This window comes from Exophiala xenobiotica (genome assembly GCF_000835505.1).
Source record: "Exophiala xenobiotica strain CBS 118157 unplaced genomic scaffold supercont1.3, whole genome shotgun sequence".
Lineage (NCBI taxonomy): Eukaryota > Fungi > Ascomycota > Eurotiomycetes > Chaetothyriales > Herpotrichiellaceae > Exophiala > Exophiala xenobiotica.
The window spans coordinates 2,112,975-2,136,587 of NW_013562492.1; the positions used below are offsets into that span (position 1 = coordinate 2,112,975).

At 52.2% G+C, this 23,613-nt stretch overlaps 11 protein-coding genes across 13 annotated transcripts; 6 read left to right on the forward strand and 5 right to left on the reverse strand.

Moving 5' to 3' along the window:
* The first annotated feature begins 7 nt into the window (after positions 1–7).
* On the forward strand, positions 8–2,859 carry PV05_04990 (uncharacterized protein). Its single transcript, XM_013461452.1, has 4 exons — positions 8–475; positions 564–725; positions 775–2,318; positions 2,371–2,859. Exons 1-4 carry the CDS (start codon positions 454–456, stop codon positions 2,563–2,565), a joined length of 1,923 nt encoding a protein of 640 aa, XP_013316906.1. The 5' UTR covers positions 8–453; the 3' UTR covers positions 2,566–2,859.
* A 156-nt stretch (positions 2,860–3,015) lies between these two features.
* Positions 3,016–4,308, forward strand: PV05_04991. Of its 2 annotated transcripts, XM_013461453.1 has the most exons (2): positions 3,016–3,209; positions 3,320–4,308. In XM_013461453.1, exons 1-2 carry the CDS (start codon positions 3,170–3,172, stop codon positions 4,237–4,239), a joined length of 960 nt encoding a protein of 319 aa, XP_013316907.1. In that variant the 5' UTR covers positions 3,016–3,169; the 3' UTR covers positions 4,240–4,308. The 2 variants fall into 2 exon arrangements, with proteins under 2 accessions (XP_013316907.1, XP_013316908.1); XM_013461454.1 differs by having other exon boundaries at positions 3,016–4,308.
* On the reverse strand, positions 4,233–6,259 carry PV05_04992 (uncharacterized protein). Its single transcript, XM_013461455.1, has 4 exons — positions 5,956–6,259; positions 5,772–5,869; positions 5,549–5,718; positions 4,233–5,495 (listed from the first exon to the last, which is right to left on the reverse strand). Exons 1-4 carry the CDS (start codon positions 5,966–5,968, stop codon positions 4,505–4,507), a joined length of 1,272 nt encoding a protein of 423 aa, XP_013316909.1. The 5' UTR covers positions 5,969–6,259; the 3' UTR covers positions 4,233–4,504.
* A 589-nt stretch (positions 6,260–6,848) lies between these two features.
* Positions 6,849–7,162, forward strand: PV05_04993 (uncharacterized protein; the record flags this gene model as incomplete). Its single annotated transcript, XM_013461456.1, has 2 exons — positions 6,849–6,917; positions 7,022–7,162. 2 exons carry the CDS (start codon positions 6,849–6,851, stop codon positions 7,160–7,162), a joined length of 210 nt encoding a protein of 69 aa, XP_013316910.1.
* A 100-nt stretch (positions 7,163–7,262) lies between these two features.
* PV05_04994 (uncharacterized protein) lies at positions 7,263–11,497 on the reverse strand. Its single transcript, XM_013461457.1, has 2 exons — positions 7,838–11,497; positions 7,263–7,781 (listed from the first exon to the last, which is right to left on the reverse strand). The coding sequence occupies exons 1-2, from the start codon at positions 11,288–11,290 to the stop codon at positions 7,506–7,508; spliced, it is 3,729 nt and encodes a 1,242-aa protein (XP_013316911.1). The 5' UTR covers positions 11,291–11,497; the 3' UTR covers positions 7,263–7,505.
* Positions 11,498–11,887: 390 nt separating this feature from the next.
* Positions 11,888–13,520, forward strand: PV05_04995. Of its 2 annotated transcripts, none has more exons than XM_013461459.1 (2): positions 11,888–12,076; positions 12,138–13,520. In XM_013461459.1, the coding sequence occupies exon 2, from the start codon at positions 12,231–12,233 to the stop codon at positions 13,419–13,421; it is 1,191 nt and encodes a 396-aa protein (XP_013316913.1). In that variant the 5' UTR covers positions 11,888–12,076; positions 12,138–12,230; the 3' UTR covers positions 13,422–13,520. The 2 variants fall into 2 exon arrangements, with proteins under 2 accessions (XP_013316913.1, XP_013316912.1); XM_013461458.1 differs by having other exon boundaries at positions 12,169–13,520.
* A 35-nt stretch (positions 13,521–13,555) lies between these two features.
* Positions 13,556–16,172, reverse strand: PV05_04996 (uncharacterized protein). The gene is made up of 4 exons (XM_013461460.1): positions 15,587–16,172; positions 14,890–15,535; positions 14,266–14,837; positions 13,556–14,211 (listed from the first exon to the last, which is right to left on the reverse strand). Exons 1-4 carry the CDS (start codon positions 15,767–15,769, stop codon positions 14,188–14,190), a joined length of 1,425 nt encoding a protein of 474 aa, XP_013316914.1. The 5' UTR covers positions 15,770–16,172; the 3' UTR covers positions 13,556–14,187.
* A 485-nt stretch (positions 16,173–16,657) lies between these two features.
* Positions 16,658–18,121, forward strand: PV05_04997 (uncharacterized protein; the record flags this gene model as incomplete). Its single annotated transcript, XM_013461461.1, has 1 exon — positions 16,658–18,121. The coding sequence occupies one exon, from the start codon at positions 16,658–16,660 to the stop codon at positions 18,119–18,121; it is 1,464 nt and encodes a 487-aa protein (XP_013316915.1).
* Positions 18,122–18,413: 292 nt separating this feature from the next.
* Positions 18,414–18,902, forward strand: PV05_04998 (uncharacterized protein; the record flags this gene model as incomplete). The annotated part of the gene is made up of 1 exon (XM_013461462.1): positions 18,414–18,902. One exon carries the CDS (start codon positions 18,414–18,416, stop codon positions 18,900–18,902), a length of 489 nt encoding a protein of 162 aa, XP_013316916.1.
* Positions 18,903–19,154: 252 nt separating this feature from the next.
* Positions 19,155–20,480, reverse strand: PV05_04999 (Grx4 family monothiol glutaredoxin). Its single transcript, XM_013461463.1, has 4 exons — positions 19,817–20,480; positions 19,648–19,746; positions 19,469–19,583; positions 19,155–19,401 (listed from the first exon to the last, which is right to left on the reverse strand). Exons 1-4 carry the CDS (start codon positions 20,356–20,358, stop codon positions 19,324–19,326), a joined length of 834 nt encoding a protein of 277 aa, XP_013316917.1. The 5' UTR covers positions 20,359–20,480; the 3' UTR covers positions 19,155–19,323.
* A 236-nt stretch (positions 20,481–20,716) lies between these two features.
* Positions 20,717–22,733, reverse strand: PV05_05000 (uncharacterized protein; the record flags this gene model as incomplete). The annotated part of the gene is made up of 3 exons (XM_013461464.1): positions 20,717–21,463; positions 21,513–22,247; positions 22,297–22,733. The coding sequence occupies 3 exons, from the start codon at positions 22,731–22,733 to the stop codon at positions 20,845–20,847; spliced, it is 1,791 nt and encodes a 596-aa protein (XP_013316918.1). The 3' UTR covers positions 20,717–20,844.
* Between the last annotated feature and the right edge of the window lie 880 nt (positions 22,734–23,613).

The following is a 23,613-nucleotide window of genomic DNA, read 5'->3' on the forward strand; positions in this document are numbered from 1 at the left end:
GTCCCTCGATCTCCACTGCCACTGCCACTGCCAACTTGCCCTGCGCCGCACCGCACCGCAGCAACAAACCACTCACTCACCTTTCGATAACACACGGCAATTGTGGGACTGGCTCTCCCAATTGATTGTGTGTACAACACCAGAACGAAACAACTCAATCTCTTCCGAGTCCTCTTGTTGCCTTGATCAGACTTCAGATCAAGCGTCCCAATCTTCACCTCACCGATCCTTACTCTGCACCTTCGCCCTCACTTCGTCGGTCCTTACCCCTCCCTCACAGGTTCACAGTTCACAGCCACAATCCTGAAGTCGGTCAGTCCTCACAGAATTACGCTGCCTGCGGCTCGTTTTGCCCTCACCGGAAAGTGTGAGCCTTTTGGATTCCTCTTGCCAGAAGACGATCTTCAGCTGTTCATTGTCGGATCAAGGGAGAGATACTTGAAAGTGTGAAAGATGTCGTGGAAACTGACAAAGAGTACGTTGGCCAGAACATGGTTATGTTCGCATTTCGCGCGAGGCCTCACGTTTTGATCTCTAAAAGCTCGGCGTTGACAAAATCACAGAACTGAAGGAGACGCACCTTGCTCCTCTAACGAGCGGGTTCAGTCGTTCCACATCGACTTCTACGATCAAGCCCGACGATCCTGCCCCCCCTCGTGAGTCGGCCGATCTGACCACCACTCAGAGTAATGTGAGCGCCTCATCGACTACGACAAATGGAATTGGTAGGTTGAAGTAACAAAACATGCTGAGCAACGGTTGACCCTTCATTAGCCGCTTCCGAAGCACTCACCTCACCTCCCGTGCAAAACACAAAACCTGGTATCTTGATAGTCACCCTCCACGAAGGAAAAGCCTTTTCACTGCCGCAGCAATACCAGTCAGTCTTCAACAACTACTACGGGTCGGGTGGATCAGGATCGGTCAGACCGAGCTCATCATACGCAGCTGGGTCGTTAACGTCAGGATCATACACACCCTCAAATAGGCCGGTGTCTACTCATGGGGGAATCAATGCTGCACCAACCATACACGGCAGATACAACAGCAAATACTTACCGTACGCTTTACTTGATTTCGACAAGCTCCAAGTCTTCGTTGATGCTGTCTCCGGTACGCCTGAAAACCCGCTTTGGGCTGGTGACAACACTTCCTTCAAATTCGACGTCTCGAGAGTATGTGAACTGAGTGTTCAGCTTTACCTCCGAAACCCAGCTGCTAGACCAGGTGTGGGAAGAAGTGAAGATATCTTCCTTGGAGGCGCAAGAGTAACTCCCAGATTCGAAGAAGCCAAACAATTTGTCCCAGATCCAAAGAAGAGCAAAAAGGAGAACGACAAGGCCGAAGCAGCATTCAATTCTCAAGAAAAGGTAGCAGGTCAGCTTGGAACCGAATGGCTGGATATCCAGTTCGGCACAGGCTCCATCAAAGTGGGTGTCAATTACGTCGAAAACAGACACGGCAGTCTCAAGATTGATGACTTTGAGTTGTTGAAGGTGGTTGGTCGAGGCAGTTTCGGCAAGGTCATGCAGGTCATGAAGAAGGATACAGGCCGGATTTACGCCCTCAAGACAATTCGAAAGGCTCACATCATCTCCCGATCCGAAGTGGCGCACACTCTTGCAGAGCGATCAGTCCTTGCACAGATCAACAACCCCTTCATCACACCGCTCAAGTTCTCGTTCCAGTCACCGGACAAGCTGTACTTTGTATTGGCTTTCGTGAATGGCGGAGAACTATTCCATCACCTTCAAAAAGAACAACGATTCGACATCAACCGATCTAGGTTCTACACTGCCGAACTGCTGTGTGCACTGGAATGTTTGCACGGATTCAAGGTCATCTACAGAGACCTGAAGCCGGAGAATATTCTTCTCGACTACACGGGTCACATCGCCCTCTGCGATTTCGGTCTGTGCAAATTGGACATGAAGGATGAAGACCGTACCAATACCTTCTGTGGCACTCCCGAGTACCTGGCGCCGGAACTGCTCCTAGGCCATGGCTACACCAAGACTGTCGACTGGTGGACCCTGGGTGTCCTTCTCTATGAGATGTTGACTGGACTCCCACCCTTCTACGACGAAAACACCAACGAGATGTATCGAAAGATTCTTCAAGAGCCGTTGCACTTTCCCGGTCCAGAGATCGTTCCAGCGGCGGCCAAAGACCTTCTTCAGAAGCTCCTAGATCGCAATCCGGAACGTCGTCTTGGTGCTGGTGGTGCGGCTGAGATCAAGGCTCATCATTTCTTTGCCGGCATCGACTGGCGAAAGCTGTTGCAGCGCAAGTATGAACCCAGCTTCAAACCCAGTGTGGTAAGTGCAGATGATCATCAACTCATTCATTTCATTCTCTAACCTAGGCCAGGTCGATGCACGAGACACCGCCAATTTCGACAAGGAATTCACTTCGGAAGTACCCAAAGATTCGTACGTCGAGGGTCCGATGCTGTCTCAGACCATGCAGCAACAATTCGCTGGTTGGTCTTACAATCGTCCTGTTGCTGGGTTGGGAGATGCCGGTGGGAGTGTCAAGGATCCTTCTTTTGATCGCATACAGTAGGGATGGGCCGGCTTTATCTACGGAGTACGATGAGACATGAAAGGACATGAAGAATGATTGTTGAACTGTTGAAATTCATGATTGGGCTCGGACACAGCACGACGGACAGAAGATGGCTTCGTTGAAGGATTTCGGTCCAGCTAGTACATAGCTTGAGCTTGATCACTTAGAGGCGCTCGATTCAACACCGCGTGTAGCATGTTAGATCTGATTGCGCATGGCGCAGCAAGGCGGTCAGTTGAAGATTCATCAAACCATGAGCTTATGAATGGACACTACGAGTCAATCATGCACCAGTACGAGTATCACGATGCCTGGAAATGCCCCTAAATAACTCGAGATTTACCTGAGTCTCCGCATCTCGAGGGCCGATGGTCGGTCCTGTTTCCCCCGCATATTCATTCGTTCCGAGATTGATGGGCACCTGATGGTTGTTTTCGAGAGAACAATCTCGCACAATGTAGCTACAACTATAAGACGGAGCTCTAGAGAGCTGTAGTTGAAGACATTGTACTTCACACATGGTATAAGACCTCCATCCCAGCAGAGGTTACCCTTTACGGTTCGAGAACAGCCACTTCCACGGCCGCGAGCACTTACCATCATGGCTGCGAAGAACGTCCTGCGCAGAGCAATGCTCTATGGTACCTTTCCCTCTTTGTGCCTTCATGGCCCATCTCACTCCCCCTCTACGTCGTTCCTACAGTCGGAGGAAATGTAGCTAACATGTTGCCCACTTTTCTCTGGCGTGTAGTGCCCGGCTCCTCGCAAGCCTTCCTTGACAAGTCCCGCGGCATGACGGCCGACTGCATCGCCTACGACCTCGAAGACAGCGTCACGCCCGGTCGCAAAGCCGAAGCCCGCGCCGCCGTCCGTCGCGCGCTGGACCAGGACATGCCCTCGGGCGTCAAGGAGCGCGCGGTGCGCATCAACAGCGTCGGCAGCGGTCTCGCGCTCGCCGATCTGGAAGAGGTGGTGAAGTCGCGCAACCTGACCACGCTGGTCGTTCCCAAGGTCGAAGGCCCCAACGATCTCACCTTCATCCGGGATGTTCTCGAACACACGCGCGCACAACAGAAGAAACGGTCCGGAGAACAGGGCGGCACGATCAGTGTGCTGGCGTTGATCGAGAGCGCAAAATCCGTTTTGCAGCTCAACGAGATCTGCCGCGCCACGCCGGGCTTGTTGCAGGGCCTCGTCTTTGCCGCGGAGGATTACGCGCTGGACATGAGCATCACGCGCACGCCCTCCCTCACAGAATTCCTGTATGCCCGGCAGGCCATCGCGACCGCCGCGCGCGCGTACAACCTGCCCAGCACGATCGACCTGGTCGCGACGAGTTTCAAGAGCGAGGCCGACCATGAGGCCTTGCTGAGGGAGGCCGAGGAGGGGAAAGGAATGGGGTACAATGGCAAGCAGTGCATTCATCCGAGCCAGGTGGACAGCGTGCAGAAGATCTTCAGCCCGAGTGACAAGGAAGTCGAGTGGGCGGTGAGGATTGTCATTGCGCAGAAGCGCGCCGAGGAGCAGGGCAAGGGCGCGTGGGCGATGGACGGGAAAATGATCGATGCCCCCGTCGAGGGCAAGGCCAGGGCTATTGTGGCCAAGGCGGAATTGTGTGGGTTTGATGTAGCGAGTCTCAGGGAAACCTGGAAGGAGCAGCAACCTGAATGAAATGAAATGAATAATTGAAAAACAACGATGGTCTATAAAATGCTCGGGCTCGCTGCGGCTCACATACCACTCGCTATCCAGGTACTGAAATGCGTACTGTGATTGCCACCATTGCCGGACCCCGACCAATATTGTCGTACTGTGTGTTGCCGCTTTTCTGGATCTGTGATCCTTTTCCTGTCCAAACAAGTAAAATGCTGTATGTGTATAGGAGATGAGCGCCAGGCTCAATGTCCAAAGCCCTCGTAACTGACTGCTGAGTATTTCAAAGCTCTTTCTTGGTCTGGCGCACATCACCATTGGATGTCGTCTTCAGCTCGCCCCTAAATGCCTCTGCTTCTCGAGAATCTGCTTTTCTCTTCTTGATGGTCAAGCAGTTGATGTCAAGAACCGCGCAGATCCGGTTGATCGCCCGCACTGCCCATGTGAAGTACAGAGCCATCGCATATATCAGATATCCGTAGATGTACCACCGCTCGAAATTGGGCGAGACTTGCTCGTAGCCAAAAAGAGGCAGCCATGCCATCACGGCACCACCAACCAAGGGTGCCATTGAAGATGTCCAGTATGGGAACGATCGACGGGTGAGATGGTGTAGAATGATTTTGGTGGTAAGTCTGCCGAAGACAAAAGACATAGTCAGGCAGAAGATGAGGAGATAATTCTCGGCGAGTAGGATCGAGTGAGGAGAGGCGAGCCACGCCATGCAGCATCCTGTGAAGAGAATCATGGGGGTCCACTCCAGGAAGACAGGCATTAGAGGCAGGTCGGCTCGGTATCGGGCCTGTGCGACGTGGTAGACGCACGCCGGGAGGTGCGCAGTGAAGAAGGCCACAAGAATGATAGGGATCCAGAGGTCGCGAAACGTGAGGTCAGACGGGATGTCGACCGGAAGGTTGATCGGCAGAGAAACGTAGTCGGCTACACGGTACGACCAGATCTGGGGTCCGAGATATCCTGAGATCATCATGACGGAGCATGCGAGGATGAGGCCTTCTGTCGGACCGTTGAAGGCGCCCAGGTACAGCGTGTGGGTGTGGTATGTCTCCCAGGTCGAGAAGAACATGGGCAGGCATGGCACCAGCGCGGTGAAAGCGCCAGTCTTGCTAGGACCCAAGCCCATAGCTGCTGTTTCGCAGAGGCTTGCTAGCGTGCAATTGAGTGAGTCGATACCGTGATCAAATAGCTCACCAAGGCCGCTTGATGTGCCCGTTCGTCGAGCTTGTTTGCCATCGATGTTGTCCATTGTTGAGTACCTTGTGCGTGTTAGACTCCGGGCGCAAGAGCTGCGAGATATGATACAACTTACATCCACAGCCCAGCAGCGAAGCTGTAGTATACCCAGGTCGGACCTGGCCCAACTAGATCTGGTATGAAGATCTGAATGAAAACGACATTGATCAAGACACAGAAGAAACCGAGCAGAGTCACCATGTTCGGAGCAAGCCACATGGGCAAGAGCTTGACAGCGCCATTCCACTGCGAAGACGTGAGCTTGTTGCATTGGCTTGGGTCGAGAAGGGAAGGTTTACATAGTGTCGCAAGATATAGTTGGAAATGAATGATTTATCCACACTTTGATATTTGTAGCTCTTCAAGTGAACCATTGCCTGGTCGGACAATGGATCGGCTATCAATAGAATCGTATAAGCCCATGTTCGAGCCAATGATGAAAGAGAGAGGCCGGTATGCGAAAATGACTTGTCGTGAACCTACCTGTCTCGGCCATCTTTGTAGTATCAAGGTATAGAAGGAGCTATGAAGAGGAAGAAACCAATGGTCTATTGACGCCCAACAAACGCTGCCGAAGAAAAGGAGGTCGAGAAGCTGCAATGAGAGATTGTTGTCGACGGCTATGTGCGCATCGTGGTCTAAGGTTGTATCGACTGATGGAGGACAAGCACAAACTGGAGCATTTACCCAAGATTTAGAAGAGGACAGAGTTGGGAAAAATAAAGTGAATGAATTGTTCTTGGGGTGGTGGGTGGATGTGGTGGAGGCATATTGCAGGATCGACTTTCGCTTGTTGACTGCGAGGACATTTGGGCTAACATGGTCTGACAGCAAATGTCCCCCACCCTTCCCGCACACTTTCGACTTCACTTGGGCTTGCGAGGAGAGATATACTATGGTCTCATGGGTAAATCGTGTACTGAAACTCGCTTAACCGGGTGAAAAACAGCTGCCGCTTGAATCGTCGAAGCAACTAGCCACTTTAACTTAGTCCTCATATGAGCCTGCTATGACAGCGTTGCAGTCATTCCGAATCGAGAATTTTGCAGCCCTTGGCATAATTTCTCCGCAAAACTTCGAGGCTGGCAGCAGTGTAGCACCACCATTGTGATAGCCCCTCTACGCCTGGCACAAACAACTCTCCCTGAGCAGACGACATACTCGTACCCGAATCTCGGTCGCTTCACAAGCTAGACCTTTCCTCACATCGTCCTCTCATAAGCTCTACCTGCGCGCTCACCCTCCTCGTCACCCATACCGAACCGCAATCATGCCTCAAGCACAACCTGAGCTCAAAAAGGTATTTACCTTACCATTACCTCCCTTTTGTCAGGTCGATTTACTTCGTACTAACAACGCGCCTGTGGCAATAGTACATGGAGAAGCGGCTCTTCGTCCAACTCAATGGCAACCGCAAAGTCATTGGTATACTGAGAGGATATGATGTACGTTTTCCACCCCATTAACGGGCGGCCAATAGACAGTTTCCCCCGAAAAAGGCAAACGCATTGCCAAGCGGACTGACAACATTATTTTGTTTGGTATACAGGTCTTCTTGAACATTGTCCTCGACGAAGCGGTCGAAGAGAAACCGGGCGGCGAGCGCCAGCGGCTGGGCATGGTCGTCATCCGCGGCAATTCGGTCGTCATGCTCGAGGCGCTCGAACGGATGGGTGATGATCGACGATAAAATATAATGCTGCTGCTGCAGCTACGCCACTATGCACTACGCTTGGAGCCTATGAGGAGTGAAGTAAGAGAAAAGGAAAACGGACAGGTGGTTTATGATACCCAACATCTGCGGATGCTGCGTTGGAGAAAATGCATTGCAATGTAATATTGTCATACAGAATGCGCTATCTGGGAATGGGATGCGGGTATCGATGGGGACATGCGCACGTTCATGACGACGGACTGGAAGAATAGATAGCCGCTTTCTGGTTGATTTTGCATGGGCCCTACACAATGACTCTCCAACCCAGGAAAGGTCGAAGCCTGGTAGGAGTGGAATATGCTCCAAAAGGCACAACCGATCAACCTTTCGAAGCCGGCTTGAATTTGAGTACGACACGGCCGGGGCCAGGGGTCGGAGTCGGCACGGGCGGAGCAGGAGCAGGAGGTGGAGGCGGCGGTGTTGGCGTCGGACGAGAGGACTGCGAACCCATCTTGAAAGTGAGCTTCAAGCCACCTGCACTGCCGATGCTCGGTCGCGAGGGTTGCATTTCCGTGCGTATGTGTGGTAGAGGAGGTTGCCATTTCGACACGACCTTCGATCTGACTTTCTGAGTCTGCTCGAACTTGAGTTTACCCTGATTGCAAATGTTAGCTAGGGCTCCAGGGCCAAAAATATCAATGAAAAGCATACCTTTCCGAGGCTCTCTACCCGCCAGTACCGCGGTAGTCGTAGAGACACTTTCATCTCGTCCTTCGGTTCATAGATCAGCCGGCAAAAGTCCAGCATTGTCTGCAGATCTTCGAGCGTGATTTGATCGTAGCACACAGCATTCCACAAGGCGGTTTTGAGCAACTCGTGATTGCCCAGCTCCTTTTTCAGAGCAGCCATTGCACCCTCCATTGTCTGCCGGCGAGCTAAATCGGCTTGCCGAGCATCAGCTACAGCTGTGTCTTCAATGACGAGTCCATCGGCCACAGGCTGGACCGAGACGGTCTTTTCGCCAATAGCGCGCTTAGCCAGGACCTTGCCGAATGCTCGCTGCAGACTTTGCCGTAACCAGGGCGAAGAATCTGCGACCATACAGTACAGCACGTAGCGGAGAATAGAGGGCTCATTCAGGATGCTGGGGGTGGTGAGTACACTGTAGGCGGATTGTCGCAGCATGTCGTAGTTTCCAGGTCGAGTGTATTGCAGGAAATGTAGCGGCGAGAATCGAGCTATACCGGCTGCCGCAAGCATTGATTGACATTCAAGCGCCGTTCGCGAGTACAGGTTCTGGTACGAACTGGTCCATTCGTCCATGCGCCGGTACCGGTCGATTTCCTCGAGGAACTGATTCTCCAATTGCCTCAGCTCATGAATTTCATCTTCAAGATCGAGATCCATGTCATCTACGCCAACGTGATGGTGTGGTCGGGCGATGACTGCAGCAGTGAGGGCCTTCATGAGTCGAGCCACGTAATGCGCATCTGAGTAGTCATTTGCAGAGTTGTCGTTGAACTTGAGTTTGTCGAGCAAAAAGTCTTTGACCTCTCTCGGTGTATGTCCACGGCTGTCTCGTACCTTTGAGATGGCACCGATAATCTCGCACTGCAACATATATGCGAGCTGATCCGAGAAATCGTTTGGTCTGGTCATAGCTGAGCCCTGCTCCGTGACGCAATATAATTCCTCAAAGGCTTTCTTCAAGTGGAACAATCCTATATTCTTGGCCTCTCCTTCGTCTTTTGCGTGTTTCACGAGACCTTGAGCCGCCAATGAACGTACTCCATGGAAATAGCGCCGGTCCATCAGCGTACGGATGAAGATCGAGGACACAAGTGGTGAAGGTGGGTAGCTAGAGATATGCCTCAGTGCTTCTAGCTGCGCAACAACATCTCTATCCTGTTGAAGCTGTGAGCTGAACATGTAGCCCGGCATTTGAAGGTTGATCTGACAGATCCACTCAAAATCGGCGTCGAGCCGGATCCACTCATACGATTCAGAGTTCATACGTTCTTCATCCTCTGCGCTCCATTCCGTGATCTTCCAAGTGGCAACATCTTCCTCACCTTGAAGCACGTCGCCCAAGCAATAGACCAAGGCTTCGCCCTCTTCATCTGCTTCGGTAGCAGCCTTGGTATTTGCTCTTGCTCGTTGCTTCTTGCTCCTCTTAAGGCGTTTGTATTTTGTGTTGTATGGTATATCGAAGTTGGTCTGGACATCTTTTATGTCGACGATGTGTTCGTATGGTGTCCCATCCGCCTCGTGGATCCTGATAGTCATAGGCCCGGTAAACACCGGCTGTGGAGGAGCTGCATAGACAGTCTGAAAATCCTCACGGGCATCACGCATGAAGGAATCAATATCCAATTCTCGATCTGTTGTTGTAGTGCCTTGAGTCTGCTTGATCAGCATTTCCACAACTAGCTTTTTCTTATTGAAGCGTTGAAATGCAGAAAACCTGGGACATCCCGCTCCTTTCACCCACTGGGCAAGGAAATCGTCGAACTTTGCATGTCCGAACCGTTCTGCTGTTTTCTGAAACAGATCTGTTGAAAGAGCATTGTTGAGCAGGTCGCCAGTCCGAGCTCTGGTAAGGATCTTCGCAAGAATGGCTGGCATCTTTGATGTGCCTTGATTCTTTGCAATGCGCCGGTCCAGAATGAAGAGTACTACGGGGGCTTTGATAGCGATGAAATCGTATTCCGCCGGGTCCACGTGCATCAGCGCCCCCATTTCGTAGATCGAGGGACGCTCGTGATCGAGCTCGTAGACTCGATCAGCCTGTTGTTTCATGTGGTAGCGATACTCGTTGTTACCGCACAGATCTCTCATGAAGAGATTCGTCATGAAGTATGCTCCTCCGATGATGACCCAGTTGTCTCGTGGTTCTTCGGCGATGATGTTGATGCCAATCCACTGCGACACTATAGCGTGAACCAGCTGTCTCGTCACTTCTTGAGCCGGATCAATGACATCCTCTGGGTACAGGAGTCTTGTGCTGCACATCGACACACCTGCGAAAACGGATATGTCTGAAGGGATGTCCTCGACAAAGCACATCGAATATGCCCGGAACGGACAGGAGATGTATTTGTGGACGACAAAATCCATGGCTTTCGCCAAAGGTAGACAGGTGTTCTTGGTCTCTTCTGCTCGCCCAGGTAAACAGTAAGCCAGCATCTCCACCGCATTACGACCGAGTTCTTCGACTTCTTGCGGATCGCGCAGCTCACCCAGGTTGATCCGCTCAAAAGGGCCAATAGCAAATCCAACCTGCTGCGGCGCCAGTTGCTGCGAGCAGGAGAAAGATACTGTCTTTTGTGTATTGTCACCTCTGTCCATGATCTCGTCGGTGAGCTCGCCAGAGCAGACAACGACCATCTCCTTGCCTTCATAGCTTTGACGAGCCTCCTGGGACGAAGGGTCAATATTCAGCTTTGACAGGTCCAGGGATAAAGCTTGGTTCAGCGCATCGCCGACTGTCCTCGGACATTTGATCGATATATCCCACGTGCATCGGCTGTTGATCAAATCGACACAAGGGAACAATGGCGAGGCACCTCCACAGCCCAGCCTTGACCGAGTGTACACATGGGGCCAGCGGCCACTACCTCGCTTTCCCGCAACGAATTGAAGAGTCTCCCTCGCGTGACAAGTCTCGAATTCTATTGCCAGAGTCAACGGTGTGAATCTGGCAACAGTCGTGTCTGATAATGCCTGCGTGGCCTCGGTCACAGATGGACCTGCTGTTGACGGTTCTGGAATCTGAATGGAGCCTGACGCCTGCGTATGGACTTCCGCCACTTCCACTGGCTGGATTATCAGTTTCTTCGGTAGAGTGATGATGATATCCGGCTCGGGGTCAGGACCGACGGATCGTGCCAGCTTTTCAGCAAGCAGGTGATGCTGATGCGACGTGCTCTTAGAGTGGAGAGTGAGTTGATCACAGGGGTCTTCATGGCGCACGGAAGGTGGAGGGATATTGTTGACTAGGACTTTCTTGATGGCACATATTCGTCCGTGAAGTCGAATTTCTTTCAGGTCTCGGGAGTCGGGATAGATGGTGATCTCGGTCTTTCCAGTCAGTAGCTGGTTGAAGTTGACATCAAGTTCGACCTTTTGATGCGCAATTGTAAATGATGGTGTCGGGACTGCCATCTCTATCAGTCCCAGTCTGGGTAAACGATCTCAACTCTTTGAAGTCTCCTGTCTAAGATGGTGAAACGGGCTTGAGTAAGGTCTCGAATCTCTTGTAAAGCGACGGACTGGGCTTCTAGTCGTCGATTTAGCTGCGAACTTTGGGCTTCTAGTCGTCGATTTAGCTGCGAACTTTCGGTTTTGAGCTGTTGACTGAGCTGTAAAATTTTGAGTCCGAGCTGGGCTTCCAGGTTTGAATTACTGGATTCCTGATGCTGAATGTTCATGAAAGCAGAGCCTATACTCCTAATCAGGGCTATCAGCGCACAAATGATCGATGGGACGAAAGCAATAACGAGGGCAGACATTTCTGACGTTAAGATGATATTAACAGATGGTGAAAGTGAGGTGATAGTGAGGTGAGAAAAGGAACGAAAAGGTGAAGGAAGGGTGAAGGAAGGGTGAAAAGGTAAAGTGGCGAAGGCAACTACGGTGAAGCAAACGATCCATCGAAAGGCAGGATGGAGGCGGAGCAACGGGAAGGAACAGTCTGACCCTTGAAGATGTGGCTGGTAGAACTTCGGATATGAAATCTCATGAATCGTCAAACGACCCATGCACCAATGTCAACTCCAGCAGTTACACAAGGCTCCTATCTCTTTGACCACAAGGACGTCTCCAGCCCAGACCAACGGCAAGAGGACCTCCAGAGCCACGATCCAATGACATCGCTATTCACTGCTCGGCGAAAGCCGAAGCGCATCGTCCGCGACGAACCCGAGGCGCAGCCAGAGGATGCGGAAGAAAGTACGTCCAACCCAATGTCGCCCGTACTCAAGCACCTTTCTGACACTACCCCTGGCTCTAGTATGAACGAAGTCGCTGATGGAGAAGTATAGACACCGGTCCCGTTGTACGACGGCCAACGAGCAATGCGCCCCGAACAAAATCCAAACTCCGCATGTCCTTCAACCCAGGCGAGGATGACACCTCACGAACGGGTGCACGAGAAGACGAAGAGCCCATCATACCACCCACAAAGCCGTCCAGGCTAGGTCTATCAAGTGCAGCACAGTCCGTCCTCAACCGTGGCACAGACCGCGATCACAGTGAACTCGAAGGTCAAGACCACGACAGAGATAGAGACAGACCAAGCTACAGCAAAGCCTATCTCGACGAACTGCGCAACTCGACGCCCTCGACCCCTCGCGACCTCTCCTCCCGCGACAGCCCGTCTCTCGATCTTATCGACCCTTCCATCTCACAAACACAGCTCGACCTGGAATCGAAATTCGGCAAGACCGCCATCTCATCGTCTTCATCCTCCCGCATCCCTACTGCCGCCGAGATCCGCGAGAAGAAGGAACGGCGCGCACGCCTTGCCAAAGAACAAGCAGCGAACGCCGACACCACCTCCACCGCCGCCGCTGGCGCGGACTTTATATCCCTAGAAGACTACGACTCCGATGGCGATTTCAAACCGCGTCGTATGCAAGTAGGATCGTACCTCCCACCCACACGCGAGAAAGATACCAGACTCGTCCCAGACGACGAAGACATCGCAGAAGGCTTCGATGACTTTGTCGAAGATTCCGGCCGCGTGACGCTGTCGCGCAAGGGCCAGCGCGAGCAGACTCTGCGCGAACGCGAAGCCATCCGCGCACTCATCGACGGCGCCGAAGGTTCCGGCTCAGACTCCGGCGCAGAATCAGACTCCGATTACGAGCTGCACCAGCACTACGAGTCCGCACAGACGCACCGCGGCATGGACGGGTTGTCATCGCACATGGCGCACACGAGGCAGGCCAACCGGCCGCGACAACCGCGCGAGACGACGGCGATACCGAAACTCAGTGCCGGATTGGCCCGATTGAGGGATATGGTGTCGCACCTGGAATTCGAGAAGGCGAGGATCGAAAAGCGCCGCGCTGATATTGGAAGGGAAAGGGTCGAAATCAAGGAGAGCCAGGCTCATATCCAAACGAGCTTGGAGGACGCGGGCAAAGAGCTCGAAAGAGTAACGAGGGAGCATTTGGCTGATGCCGCCAATGGGACTCCAGGCATCAATGGTCATGGTCAGCCTGGCGGTAGCTCAATTGCCATGGACAGAGGACTAGAGTCCTTTGGGCATCATCCCGAAGACACAGGATGAACAAATCCATCCATAATAGTATTATACCTCACTAATCGATGACAACCAGATCTAATGTTGATGAGAATGATGAGACCGAAGCAGTATGTGCCTCAGCGCCCCTTTACAAGCGAACAATGCAAAGCTCCAAGTGATCAAGTTTTTACGCATTTCATTTCTCGTCTACTTGCTTCTCGGCCTAGTCTGTCCCTTCTGACCTGCTTTTGCACTCCTCTCGATCCGATAGCTTGCGCCTGGTCACTCTTGCCTGTCGCCCACACATCATTCGCTGCCGTTCCCAGCTCCATTACAGCATGAAACAAAGTCCCAAGTTGAAAGTCATCGACCACGACCATTCATATGCTGGAAGTAGGATAGTCTCAACCCTTTCCCAGATACCGACTCATCTAAGCTCATCTCCAGCAATGCAAGAATTCGATCGCAAAATCCAAGAAGTAGCCATTCGTAGCAATCTGCCCCCTAGGGGTACAGGAGGTACAGGAAAAGGACCTGCTCGCATCGGTGAGACCGAGCAAATTCAATTCCACCCATCGCATCCGCGTGGAGACGTCTCAGGTCGACAAGCCCAGGCAGTAGCATGTCTCCCATCATCCAACCTACTCCGGACAGGCTGCGGCAGGCTTGGGCAGCCTGGTTTCTGCCTGGGCACAAATCAAGGCAACCTCCAGCGAAAGCGAAAGCAGCAGCGTTCTGAGCGCCGGCAGCTGTTCCGGACAAGAGGAAGAGGAGCTTTGAATGCAGGTTCATCACATGCCAGTGACCGGGTCTAGAGGGCAGAGAAGACGAAAAGCTGGAAGACAGTAAGTGACCGTCCCTGGCTTTTCGCGAGGGCGACAAAACTTACATTATTTGTTGCAGCAATGGCAATGCTGTCCTCGAAAGGATGCCAGCTCATGTGAAGTATCTTCTTGTTGAAGTCAATTTGGTCTGCATCAGTCTCTTTCCTCATCCTGCTGCCTGTGCCGGCTGCGGGACTTCCAGCTCTTGAACTTCCTTTCTTGCCGCCATTAGCAACTGAGTTGATAGGGGTCGGCACTCCAACTTTCTTAGCCTTGAAGGCCGATTTGTCGGCTTGCAAGACCACCTCCGTCTCTTGCTCGGGATCCGATGGGTATATCATGAAATTGTTGTTGTAGCTTCCGGTCATTACATTGCTTCCGTCTCCACTGAAGACGACTTCAAACTTGTCGAAGATGCTGTCATTTTCATACGTGTCACATAAGCGAGGGCGCAGATGTTCGTGAATCGGTATCGTCTTGACGGGCTGTCTTTCCATGTTCACGTCCCAGATCTTGACAGTCAAATAGTCTCTTGAAAGGATGTATCTGCCATCGTGTGAAAAGCGGACGTCGGAAATGGAGGAGATGATTTCAGAGAAAAAGGATCGCGACGAAGGGTCTTCTTCTTGCTCGAATTCTGCAGTCAAAGTGAGCCGGTGAATCAGTCAAGCAAACCTGGGAATACTTACGTTTGGCATGCTGATCGCAAAGTGCGCTCTCACGCATATCGGCCAGTTTGATGGTGCCTTTGGAACTGGCGTACATAAACCAATTGCAACTTATAGGATGGAACTCTGCAGCCGTGATGACTTCCGTGAGTTCCTCCATGTTGGCAGGTTTGATGTCAACAATGTTGAAACTCTGGTCTTGGATATTGAGATTCCACAGGTTAATACGTAGATCATCACTGCTGATGAAAGTCTCTCCATCGCTGTTAACGGAGATGCTGTTGATATGATATGCATGGGCATTGGCGTAGGTTCGTCGAGGAACCGCTGCTACGACCGTGTCGTGATGCGTCAATCGAGGGAGCTTCAACTGCGAGGCATCCTTGAAGCGGGCATGAATGGGACGAGGGGCACCACCTCCTCCCACTCCGCCCGGTGTCAAGTCTGTGGACAGATTATTTTCTGCCACCACCTTCAGTGACTTTTCGAAAACCTTCCACAATTTGATGGTTTTGTCGTTGGTAGAGAGGAGATAGTGGGAGGCATTCTGGCGTTTGCACCATTTGATTTTGTTGATCTTTTCTTCTATTTCGAGGGATTTGAGGTAATCGAACTCGGGTTCATGGGACTGAAATTCCGTGTGGAATTTATACTCGCAGGTCTTTTTCTGCGGATCATGTCAGTGGCAGGGCGGAAAAAAGGGCAAAGACGGACGAACAGTCTCGTTGCGTTCAAATAACACCACACGACCTCCTTTGTCGCCGGTTGCTAGATAGTTTCCTGTGTGGTCGAATTCAACCGTGGAGATGATGTCCGCCTCTGTGATGTCTTCGACATCCCCTTTATCGCCAAAACATTGCGTGAACTTCCATGTGGGAGTTCCGTGTTCGTTCTCCACCATCTTTCATAGCCCTGTGCACAGGAGAACTTAACTACCGTTGTTGTCCAAGTTGCACAACCCAAAAGCACCCAAGATTGGCTCAATGTTCTACCGTGACGGTGTCATGGAGCGACTGCACGATAAGTTCTGAAAAGTCTGCGGTCGATGGGGGGTGGACAAAAGACGAGTGTAGTGACGAAACGTGGTAAAGTGATCGGGTTGGGATCAGGCTTTGTCAGTGGTTGCAGATCAGGCAACAAAGCAATGACGGAGGCGAGAAGAATGAGAGGAGGACAGTCTCGCGTCAAACAGGAGGAATGCGGGAGAGATGAAGGATATTGGGGTGTCAGCAAGGGCAGGATGAGGTGTGGTTAATGGAAGAAACAGCAGTCATGCAAGATACAAGTTGAAGCGCGCAGGATAGGGAAGCCAAATCAGTCAGTGCAGTGGTGGAGGAGCACACAACAGCTTTGACGGCCGCCCGCAGCTGCTTTCGCTCTGGCCTTCCGGGCGTACTAGGCTCACTAGGCATGCCCCCAGCACTCTTACGCTATGACATAGTTGCCAAGAATCAGCCTGACCAGCCGTGACCAGCCTGACCGGCCTCTTGGCGAAAACAGCTCGCCCACGCCGCAGATATGTACGGGCCTCGTCGAACTCCAGCAAAGCTCAGCCTTGCGAGCCTCGGGATCAAAGAACTTCCTCCTGCTACGCTCGAGCAGTGAACATTCTTTACCATGCACAAAACAGAGTGACATATATTTACGAGAGTAGACCCGTTGTCGCTAATAGACCCTCAAGCCTAATATCTGACCTGCTGTGGAAAGCTCTTGGTTTCTGCATCGACAATCCGGACAAGCGGAGGAGATTTCTCTCTACAGCTCTTGTAAAGCCATTGAGCTATCACGAATGTTAACACCATCGCAGGTCTTCTTCCAGGAGATGTTTGCAGGCTCTAGACGGGTAAATCCCATCGGGATCACCAAAGTGGCCACAAAGGGCCCCGAAACGCCAGACTTCGCGCGGCGATTACTGGGAAAGCAATTCCGACCTCAAAACATCCAGCGGTCTCAGCTCAACAATCGTGCCACCAAGGAGAAAGCTAAGAGCTCAACTATCGGCTACTCGGTGAATCCACTCCAAAAGGTCGTCGCAAGCATTCAGGACGACGGCAGCAAACGCGAACACCGTGAACCAACAGTCTCACCCGTCCTCGTCCGCGACGCTTGCCGATGCCCGTCATGCATCGATCCCTCCGACAAACAGCGCAACTTCTCCTACTCAGAGATCCCTTCCAACATCTCCTTTAAGGATGTCATTTACGTCGAAGGCGCCGGCGACGTCGAAGTGCGCTGGGAGAACGACGTCCCCTCATCCCCTCCAGACCACAGGTCCATCATCACCAAAGAAGCCATCAAGAACCTCCGCAATGAATTCCGCAACCCGCATTGGGACCTGTACAAACGGCCCTTGAATCTCTGGGACCGCGACACCTATCAAAAGGACACCGCCCGCGTCGATTTCAACGACTACATGAACCACACCACCTCCCTTGCCGAGGCCATGCACCTCCTGTGGCGCGACGGCCTGGTCTTCATCGACGGCGTCCCCGAATCCGAAGAGTCCGTATCCCAAATCGTGAACCGCATGGGGCCTCTACAACAGACCTTCTACGGCCCGACGTGGGACGTGCGCAGCGTGCCCAACGCCAAAAACGTCGCCTACACCTCCAAACACCTCGGCTTCCACATGGACTTGCTATACATGCGCGACCCGCCAGGCTTCCAATTCCTGCATTGCGTGCACAACAGCGCCCAGGGCGGCGAGTCACGCTTCGCCGACACCTTCAACGCCCTGGACAAGCAGTTCATCAGCCGCCCTCAGGACTTTCCCACGCTCAAGCACCATCTCGTGCGCTACGAATACGACAACGACGGCTTCTTCTACTCGGACGCCAAGCCCACGGTGCAGACCATCGACTCGGCGGCTGTCCCGCCGCGCAACGTGCTCAATGCCCGATCCTCCGAAATACGCAACGTCGCGCACGTCTTCTGGTCGCCGCCGTTCGTGGGCAATATCCCGCCGAAACCAGACCACCTGAAACTCAGCCGCTTTGTCCTGGCGAGCAAGAAGTTCTCTGATATCCTGGAGCAGCCTGAGAACGTGGTCGAAGAGAAGATGGACAGTGGCACGTGTGTCATCTTCGACAACTTGCGTGTCGTCCATGCCCGGAACGCATTCGACGTGAATTCGGGCAAGAGATGGCTGCGAGGAGCGTATCTCAGTCGACAAGATTTTATTAATAAGGCTGTAAAAGTCATGAATATTATGCCTGAGTATGAACTCCAGCATGTGGACGGAAGCAATGAGTAGCCAGATCCCTTAACAAAGCCCAGTGCATCGAAGAGCGATACCTTCTCACAAGATCATATGGATTCACTTCACTCAATTGTCTTTCACTTGTTTTTGACCTTCAGGCGGACGCCACTCCCACGACATGTGCACATATTGACACCAGGCTCAGATCCACTCCAAGCATATCAACCCCTATTTCTGATCTTCTTCCCTTCCATTTCATTTGAACACACTCTCTCTCTTACCTCTTCTACCCTGACACACTTCCATATCAGGCAGTCAATAACAATCTCAGCCCATCACAGTCACGATGGCCTCGACATGCTGGATTGTCATGACCCGCGAGCGTCGTGAGCAGGCAGACCTCGTCAATGAGCTCCTCGGCGCCTTCCGATCAGAAAAATATCCATGGGAATCTAACGCGGAAGTTATCCGGGAGATCGCCAAAGGAATAGTGCAGCCGGCGGAAAGTCAAGAAAGCGGGCCCCTTCACATCGACGTTAGCCCTGTCACGCTCAGCACTGGGCAGAAGAGATATCACGAACGAATCGAGCGGATGCGACGTGCCAAAGACGTGGAGGACTTGAAAGCCGCCACGGCAGCAGTCGTGCAACAATGGGACGACTACAACGATGCCGTCGCTAAAACCGCCCTTGCCAAAGCCAAGAGGACCCCAGCTTCGAAGTACACTGCTAACCTCAAGAAGCGCTCAGGGGAAGTCGACGAGCAAGTGGAGGTTCTGTTTGGCATCACAAAGCGTCTGAGAAGGGAGGTGTTTACGAAAAACCACGCGGGATAAGGCAGGATGGCAGTACAGCACCTGGCTCAAGGTGCGTTGAATGACAAGCTTTGTCGCCATTGCAACGCGGTACCCTGGGTCAGACGAGAGGGCATTCTCAATGAGGGCGAAGGACTTTGCGAAGACCTGCAGAAGGCAGAGATGATATTGGACGAAGAAGCGACAGACCGGTGGTGGTTTAAGGGGTCTGACGAGGGAGAACCTTGCGGCTCCCAGAATTAGACGCGAGGGAACAGATCGCTCCCGGAGCTTGGACACGAAATGTTGCCATATGGCTCAAATTTGCATACTTAGAACAGCAGCGGGTGGCACACTTCTCATGGCTCAGCATCGGAGTTGTCATTCTAGTGGTCGAATTGATCATCGAATTTGTATCTTACACCATCATAATATTCACGCTTGAAAAGGACATATTATCATCTCATGTGCTCGCCGCGGAAGGCTGTGCCGCAGAGAATGGCTTGAAGAACTCAGGATCAGCTTCCATCTCTTCTCGAACCTAGATAGGAAACTCGATTAGTAATGTACAAGGACTAGAGCCGTACAGGTCAAGAGCAATCACTTACAATGTCCAAACCGCCAACAAGTTCTCCATTGGTGTACAATTGCGGGAATGTAGGCCAGTCCGAGAACACCTTCAGACCCTCTCGGACGTCGTTGTCAGCTAGGATATTGAAGAACCTGACGGGCCGATGGTCAGCAACCAGCACTGCGCAAATGCAGCTCAGTGTAGAATATAACGTACCCATATTTGACCTGATTCTCTCTAAGAATGCTGACAAGCTGCCTGCTGAACCCACACTGGGGTGCGCTCGGCGTTCCCTTCATGAACAGCATGACCGGTCTACATAGATAGCATGTCAGCCAGATAGTCCCTCCCTGTGCAGATGGCCCCGGGAGTGTTGCAGACTTACGCAGCCTTGACCAGCTTCGCCAACCTCTCATCCAACTCCTCTCTCGATCCCTGGCCCGACGAATACGCCGGCGCAGTCTGTGGATCCGATTCCTTTGGTGCGTACGAACTCAGATCTTTCGTGGCATTGCCATTTGTCTGGGCGGGCTCCTGCGGCGTCGCCTGCAGTGGCGGAGGGATTCCAGTCTTGCCTGCACCACTTCCAGCCCCGGCATACTTCTCTACTGCTGCTCGGACCTTTGTTGCATCGCTTCCGCTCACGGTCTCAAGTGTCTTTCCGCCTTTTTGGAGCACCAGGAACGGTACGGCAGTTACATCGTACGATTCCGATATATCGGCGAGTTCTTCGGCGTTGATGGATAGAAATGAAATGTCTGAGTCGGCGGGATATGTGGAGGCAAGAGTGCTCAGAATAGTGTTCATCTGAGCGCATGGAGCGGCCCATGGAGTGTGGAAGTACAGGACGAAGAGGGTGGACGGCGACGCATTCTGGATCATCTGATCGAATCCGGCTTCGGAGTCTACTTCTTTGAGAGTTGCCATCTTGAGGGCGCAGCTTGGAAAACCAAGACCAAATGTAGAGAGACTGAGAATGAGCAACGGGGGAGTGGAATGAGTCTCAATTCAGCAGAGAGTGAGTAAAGCGACGATGTGGAAGTTTAGTAATTACGAAAAGACGCAGCACATGCGTCAGTGGAAAAGAAGCGCAAGTGGGTTTTCAAATGACGCCATATCGCTCAGCCTTGCTACTCAGCCTTGTCGCCCCTCAACCTCCACGGAAATGCTCAGCTTGATTCCCTATCGCAATCTTCCTTATCGTATACACGATCCATAGCTTGGTTTCCCAGATATATCCTGTGTAGAGCCTTCAGATACAAGAACAAAAGAAGCATCTCTTGCCCTGAGAACGGGTTCATCAAGCCTGACATCATACATGCCATCCAAGTTGCTATCTGCCCTCCTTGCTTGATTGTTTGACGGTACCCTGGAGCGCCTTTGACGGCCATCATGACTGGAGGATGGTCGCATTCAACCGTAGCCCACCTCGCGGAGCAACATCACTGCTGGGAGACTGTCAGCAGACCGCCTGAAGAACCGATCCGTAGCTTGAGCTCCAGCACCTTCCACAGCGCAATCGTAGATATGCCAGAAGAGCGGCAGAGCATTAGTATTTGCCTTACTGCACCTTCTCAAGATGTATTTTATCGCAGCTTGGGCATTATTGCCTCCTTTGTAGTCTTCGAAATGGGACTCCAGCGGTGAAACGGCAATCTTCCTCTCGAAAGCAATTGCATTCGTGAACACAAGTAAAATGACGACGTTGCTGAGGAAAATTGATGAGCAGATGCTCCTCAAGAAGGAGAGTCGATTGCTGAGTGCGTTCGATCCACGTCCATCTTTGGAGTAGCGGTCGTAGCACGTCAAGTCGATCGCAAAGAGACAAAATTGAACATCTGCAAATTGCGACAAGATCTTCATGAGCCGTTCCTCCTTGATCTCAATGAATCGAAGTAGGATAGGAGGTTTGGAAGACGACATGCTTAAATCCGTCTCTTTTATCGTCTCAGTCGCCTCAGGAGCCTTGATGATGTCCATATTTGTGGGTACGTAGTCTGGTTGGCATATTCGCTCGATGGCTTCAAGGTAACTACCGAGCAGTCAGTATTAGGATCGTTGACGCGAAGGCATGGACATACTAGGCTGTCTGCAGATCGTGATCCATGGCAGCGAAAGCTTGTTTCACGTGCCAATTGTGCCACAGGTGTTTCGCTGCTGCCGCAATCTGCGCCGTGACCTTCCAGTCTGACCCTTCGGTTGCTGCAAATTCTTGGATGAGATTTTCATGTTCGCGACTTACTTGACTGACAAGGCCAGTACCGAACTCATGTACATAATTTAGGACAGCCACGAGCGAGCGGAGCACGAATGCTGTGATTGACCGCCTATATTTCTCGACCTCGATTTCGGATAGGGGTAGGCCGTAGCGCTGGCGCAGTTGTTTGATGACTGAAGCTCCGCCATGGTTCTCTCCTATGGCCAGTACTTTCATCTCTCTGCTCCGTTTGTGTGCATCTTCTTTGAGCTTCACGTCAATCTTGGCAGATTCATCAGCTGTGCTCTCAAGTGGAGGGACCAAGACGCCGCATGAAGGTGGCTTCGGCCATTTGGTATCAGTTAAATTGTTTGTCGGGCTGACCGCTCGCCTCAACATAGATCGGAAGCTGTTCTGATATATTTTGTGCTGTAGGAGAATGTCGTCGAAGTCGAAAACCTTGGAAAGTCGGGAGGCGGTGGAATTCCTCGCTGTGGAAGAGGCGAAGGAAGCGGAATCCCGGAAGCCGACCAGAGAGGTAGTATCGTCTTTGGCCTGCTTCAAGACATCTTTGCTTTTCTCCTTCTCGAGGACTTGCGTCTGATCGTTTGGTGTTCGACTGCCATAATTAGCACATGACCTAACTGTGCGACAATTCTCCTACGTACCATTGAGCGGCAGTCAGAAGGAAATTGAGGGCGGTGATCTGACCATTGAGATGCTCCAGAAAATCTTTGATCGTTCGGCCTTCGAATATAAGAGCGATTTTGCTTCCTGTTTTCAGCCTGCCCTGCTCCCATTCAAGTTTGGAGAGCTCCATATGGAGATATTTGATAGACTGTCCACAGCTACTGACTGCGTCTTCGAGGTCTGGAATTAGCTCACGATGGAATGTTTTGCGGGAGCGACATTCTTCGGCCCAGCGCTGAACCTGCACGAGTGCAGCGCGAACGATTCGAAGGCGACTGGTCAACTGGTCAACGGCAAGGTCTGCGTCATTGTATTGACGCCGAAGGGTGGCCAGGGTCTGCATCAATGTCGATATGGTGGAAGCAACGGACAGGGCACTGGCCACAAGGCCCAAAGCGCCGCATAGTTCCGCCATTGATTGGTGTTGACCAAGGTGCAAAATATGGGATGGATTGTCGAGCTCTCAAAGGAGGATGGCTTAGGCTTATAAGAAGGTCCCGTCAGGCTGGACTTCCGAGTCCCCTTCTTCAATGACTACACGGGTTGAACGAGCACATGGCTACCCGGATTTCAGCCCGTGCATACAAGGCAAAGTTGGGCTTTGTGCCCCAGTCGACTCTGAATGGTTGCTTGTCAGGCTGAGCAAGTCGGTCGGGGTATGCCTTATCAAGTGTTGGACTCCATGAAGCAGCGGGTAGCTGAAAGGATGCACGCTAGCAGATCACAACAAAAGTCCCCGCCTCTGTAGACTGGGTTAGAGTCGCTTCCGCGAATGTTCTTTCCAGCTTCCACGTGGTCCGCTTGCTTGGTATGTTCTTGGTGAGCGGCGGCTAGGCTGGAGGCACACCCGTTGGTTTCCTTTTGTGACTGAGTCGGAGCATCCATTGACGGACGTCCAGGGTCTGAGGGGATCAGACAGCAGCTAGTCACAACTGTCACGCATGAGCGCATGGCACTCCAGTCTCAGGCCAGCGATAAGGCCAGGGTATGTGTTGCGACTTGGTGGCCACGAATCAATCAATGATTGCGTCCAATTCGAAGCACGCCACATATGCAACCTGAGACGCCGTATCTGATACGTGGCAGCGTCTGCTCAACTGTCATGGCAAGGGCGTTTTCGTTGCCCAGGCTGCTGCAGCTTCACTCGGCTTGCAAGTGACAACGGAATGTGCTGATAGCACCTGGATCTGTTCTCGGAGTGAGAAATGCAAATCTCAACAAAATTGCCTGCGGGATTGTCATCGAGTTGAGAAGGCTGACCCGAATTCGTGCGTCCTCCGTCCCTGATAATATGT

What these genes read in the sequence shown, in the direction of transcription:
- PV05_04994 (XM_013461457.1), bottom strand. Translation starts at nt 11,290, where the DNA reads ATGGCAGTCCCGACACCATCATTTACAATTGCGCATCAAAAGGTCGAA. An exon ending in GGGTAGAGAGCCTCGGAAAG is followed by an intron (nt 7,782 to 7,837) that starts GTATGCTTTTCA and finishes ATTTGCAATCAG; the next exon opens with GGTAAACTCAAGTTCGAGCA.
- PV05_04999 (XM_013461463.1), bottom strand. Translation starts at nt 20,358, where the DNA reads ATGGCAACTCTCAAAGAAGTAGACTCCGAAGCCGGATTCGATCAGATG. An exon ending in GCGAAGCTGGTCAAGGCTGC is followed by an intron (nt 19,747 to 19,816) that starts GTAAGTCTGCAA and finishes CTATCTATGTAG; the next exon opens with ACCGGTCATGCTGTTCATGA. An exon ending in TTGTTGGCGGTTTGGACATT is followed by an intron (nt 19,402 to 19,468) that starts GTAAGTGATTGC and finishes TTTCCTATCTAG; the next exon opens with GTTCGAGAAGAGATGGAAGC.
- PV05_04990 (XM_013461452.1), top strand. Translation starts at nt 454, where the DNA reads ATGTCGTGGAAACTGACAAAGA. An exon ending in GACTACGACAAATGGAATTG is followed by an intron (nt 726 to 774) that starts GTAGGTTGAAGT and finishes ACCCTTCATTAG; the next exon opens with CCGCTTCCGAAGCACTCACC. An exon ending in CCAGCTTCAAACCCAGTGTG is followed by an intron (nt 2,319 to 2,370) that starts GTAAGTGCAGAT and finishes AACCTAGGCCAG; the next exon opens with GTCGATGCACGAGACACCGC.
- PV05_04991 (XM_013461453.1), top strand. Translation starts at nt 3,170, where the DNA reads ATGGCTGCGAAGAACGTCCTGCGCAGAGCAATGCTCTATG. An exon ending in GCGCAGAGCAATGCTCTATG is followed by an intron (nt 3,210 to 3,319) that starts GTACCTTTCCCT and finishes TCTGGCGTGTAG; the next exon opens with TGCCCGGCTCCTCGCAAGCC.
- PV05_04992 (XM_013461455.1), bottom strand. An exon ending in ACTATATCTTGCGACACTAT is followed by an intron (nt 5,719 to 5,771) that starts GTAAACCTTCCC and finishes ACGTCTTCGCAG; the next exon opens with TGGAATGGCGCTGTCAAGCT. An exon ending in TTCGCTGCTGGGCTGTGGAT is followed by an intron (nt 5,496 to 5,548) that starts GTAAGTTGTATC and finishes AACACGCACAAG; the next exon opens with GTACTCAACAATGGACAACA.
- PV05_04995 (XM_013461458.1), top strand. Translation starts at nt 11,893, where the DNA reads ATGTCAACTCCAGCAGTTACACAAGGCTCCTATCTCTTTGACCACAAG. An exon ending in GCCAGAGGATGCGGAAGAAA is followed by an intron (nt 12,077 to 12,168) that starts GTACGTCCAACC and finishes GGAGAAGTATAG; the next exon opens with ACACCGGTCCCGTTGTACGA.
- PV05_04996 (XM_013461460.1), bottom strand. Translation starts at nt 15,769, where the DNA reads ATGGTGGAGAACGAACACGGAACTCCCACATGGAAGTTCACGCAATGT. An exon ending in TTGCGATCAGCATGCCAAAC is followed by an intron (nt 14,838 to 14,889) that starts GTAAGTATTCCC and finishes CTTTGACTGCAG; the next exon opens with AATTCGAGCAAGAAGAAGAC. An exon ending in CCATTGCTGCAACAAATAAT is followed by an intron (nt 14,212 to 14,265) that starts GTAAGTTTTGTC and finishes ACTGTCTTCCAG; the next exon opens with CTTTTCGTCTTCTCTGCCCT.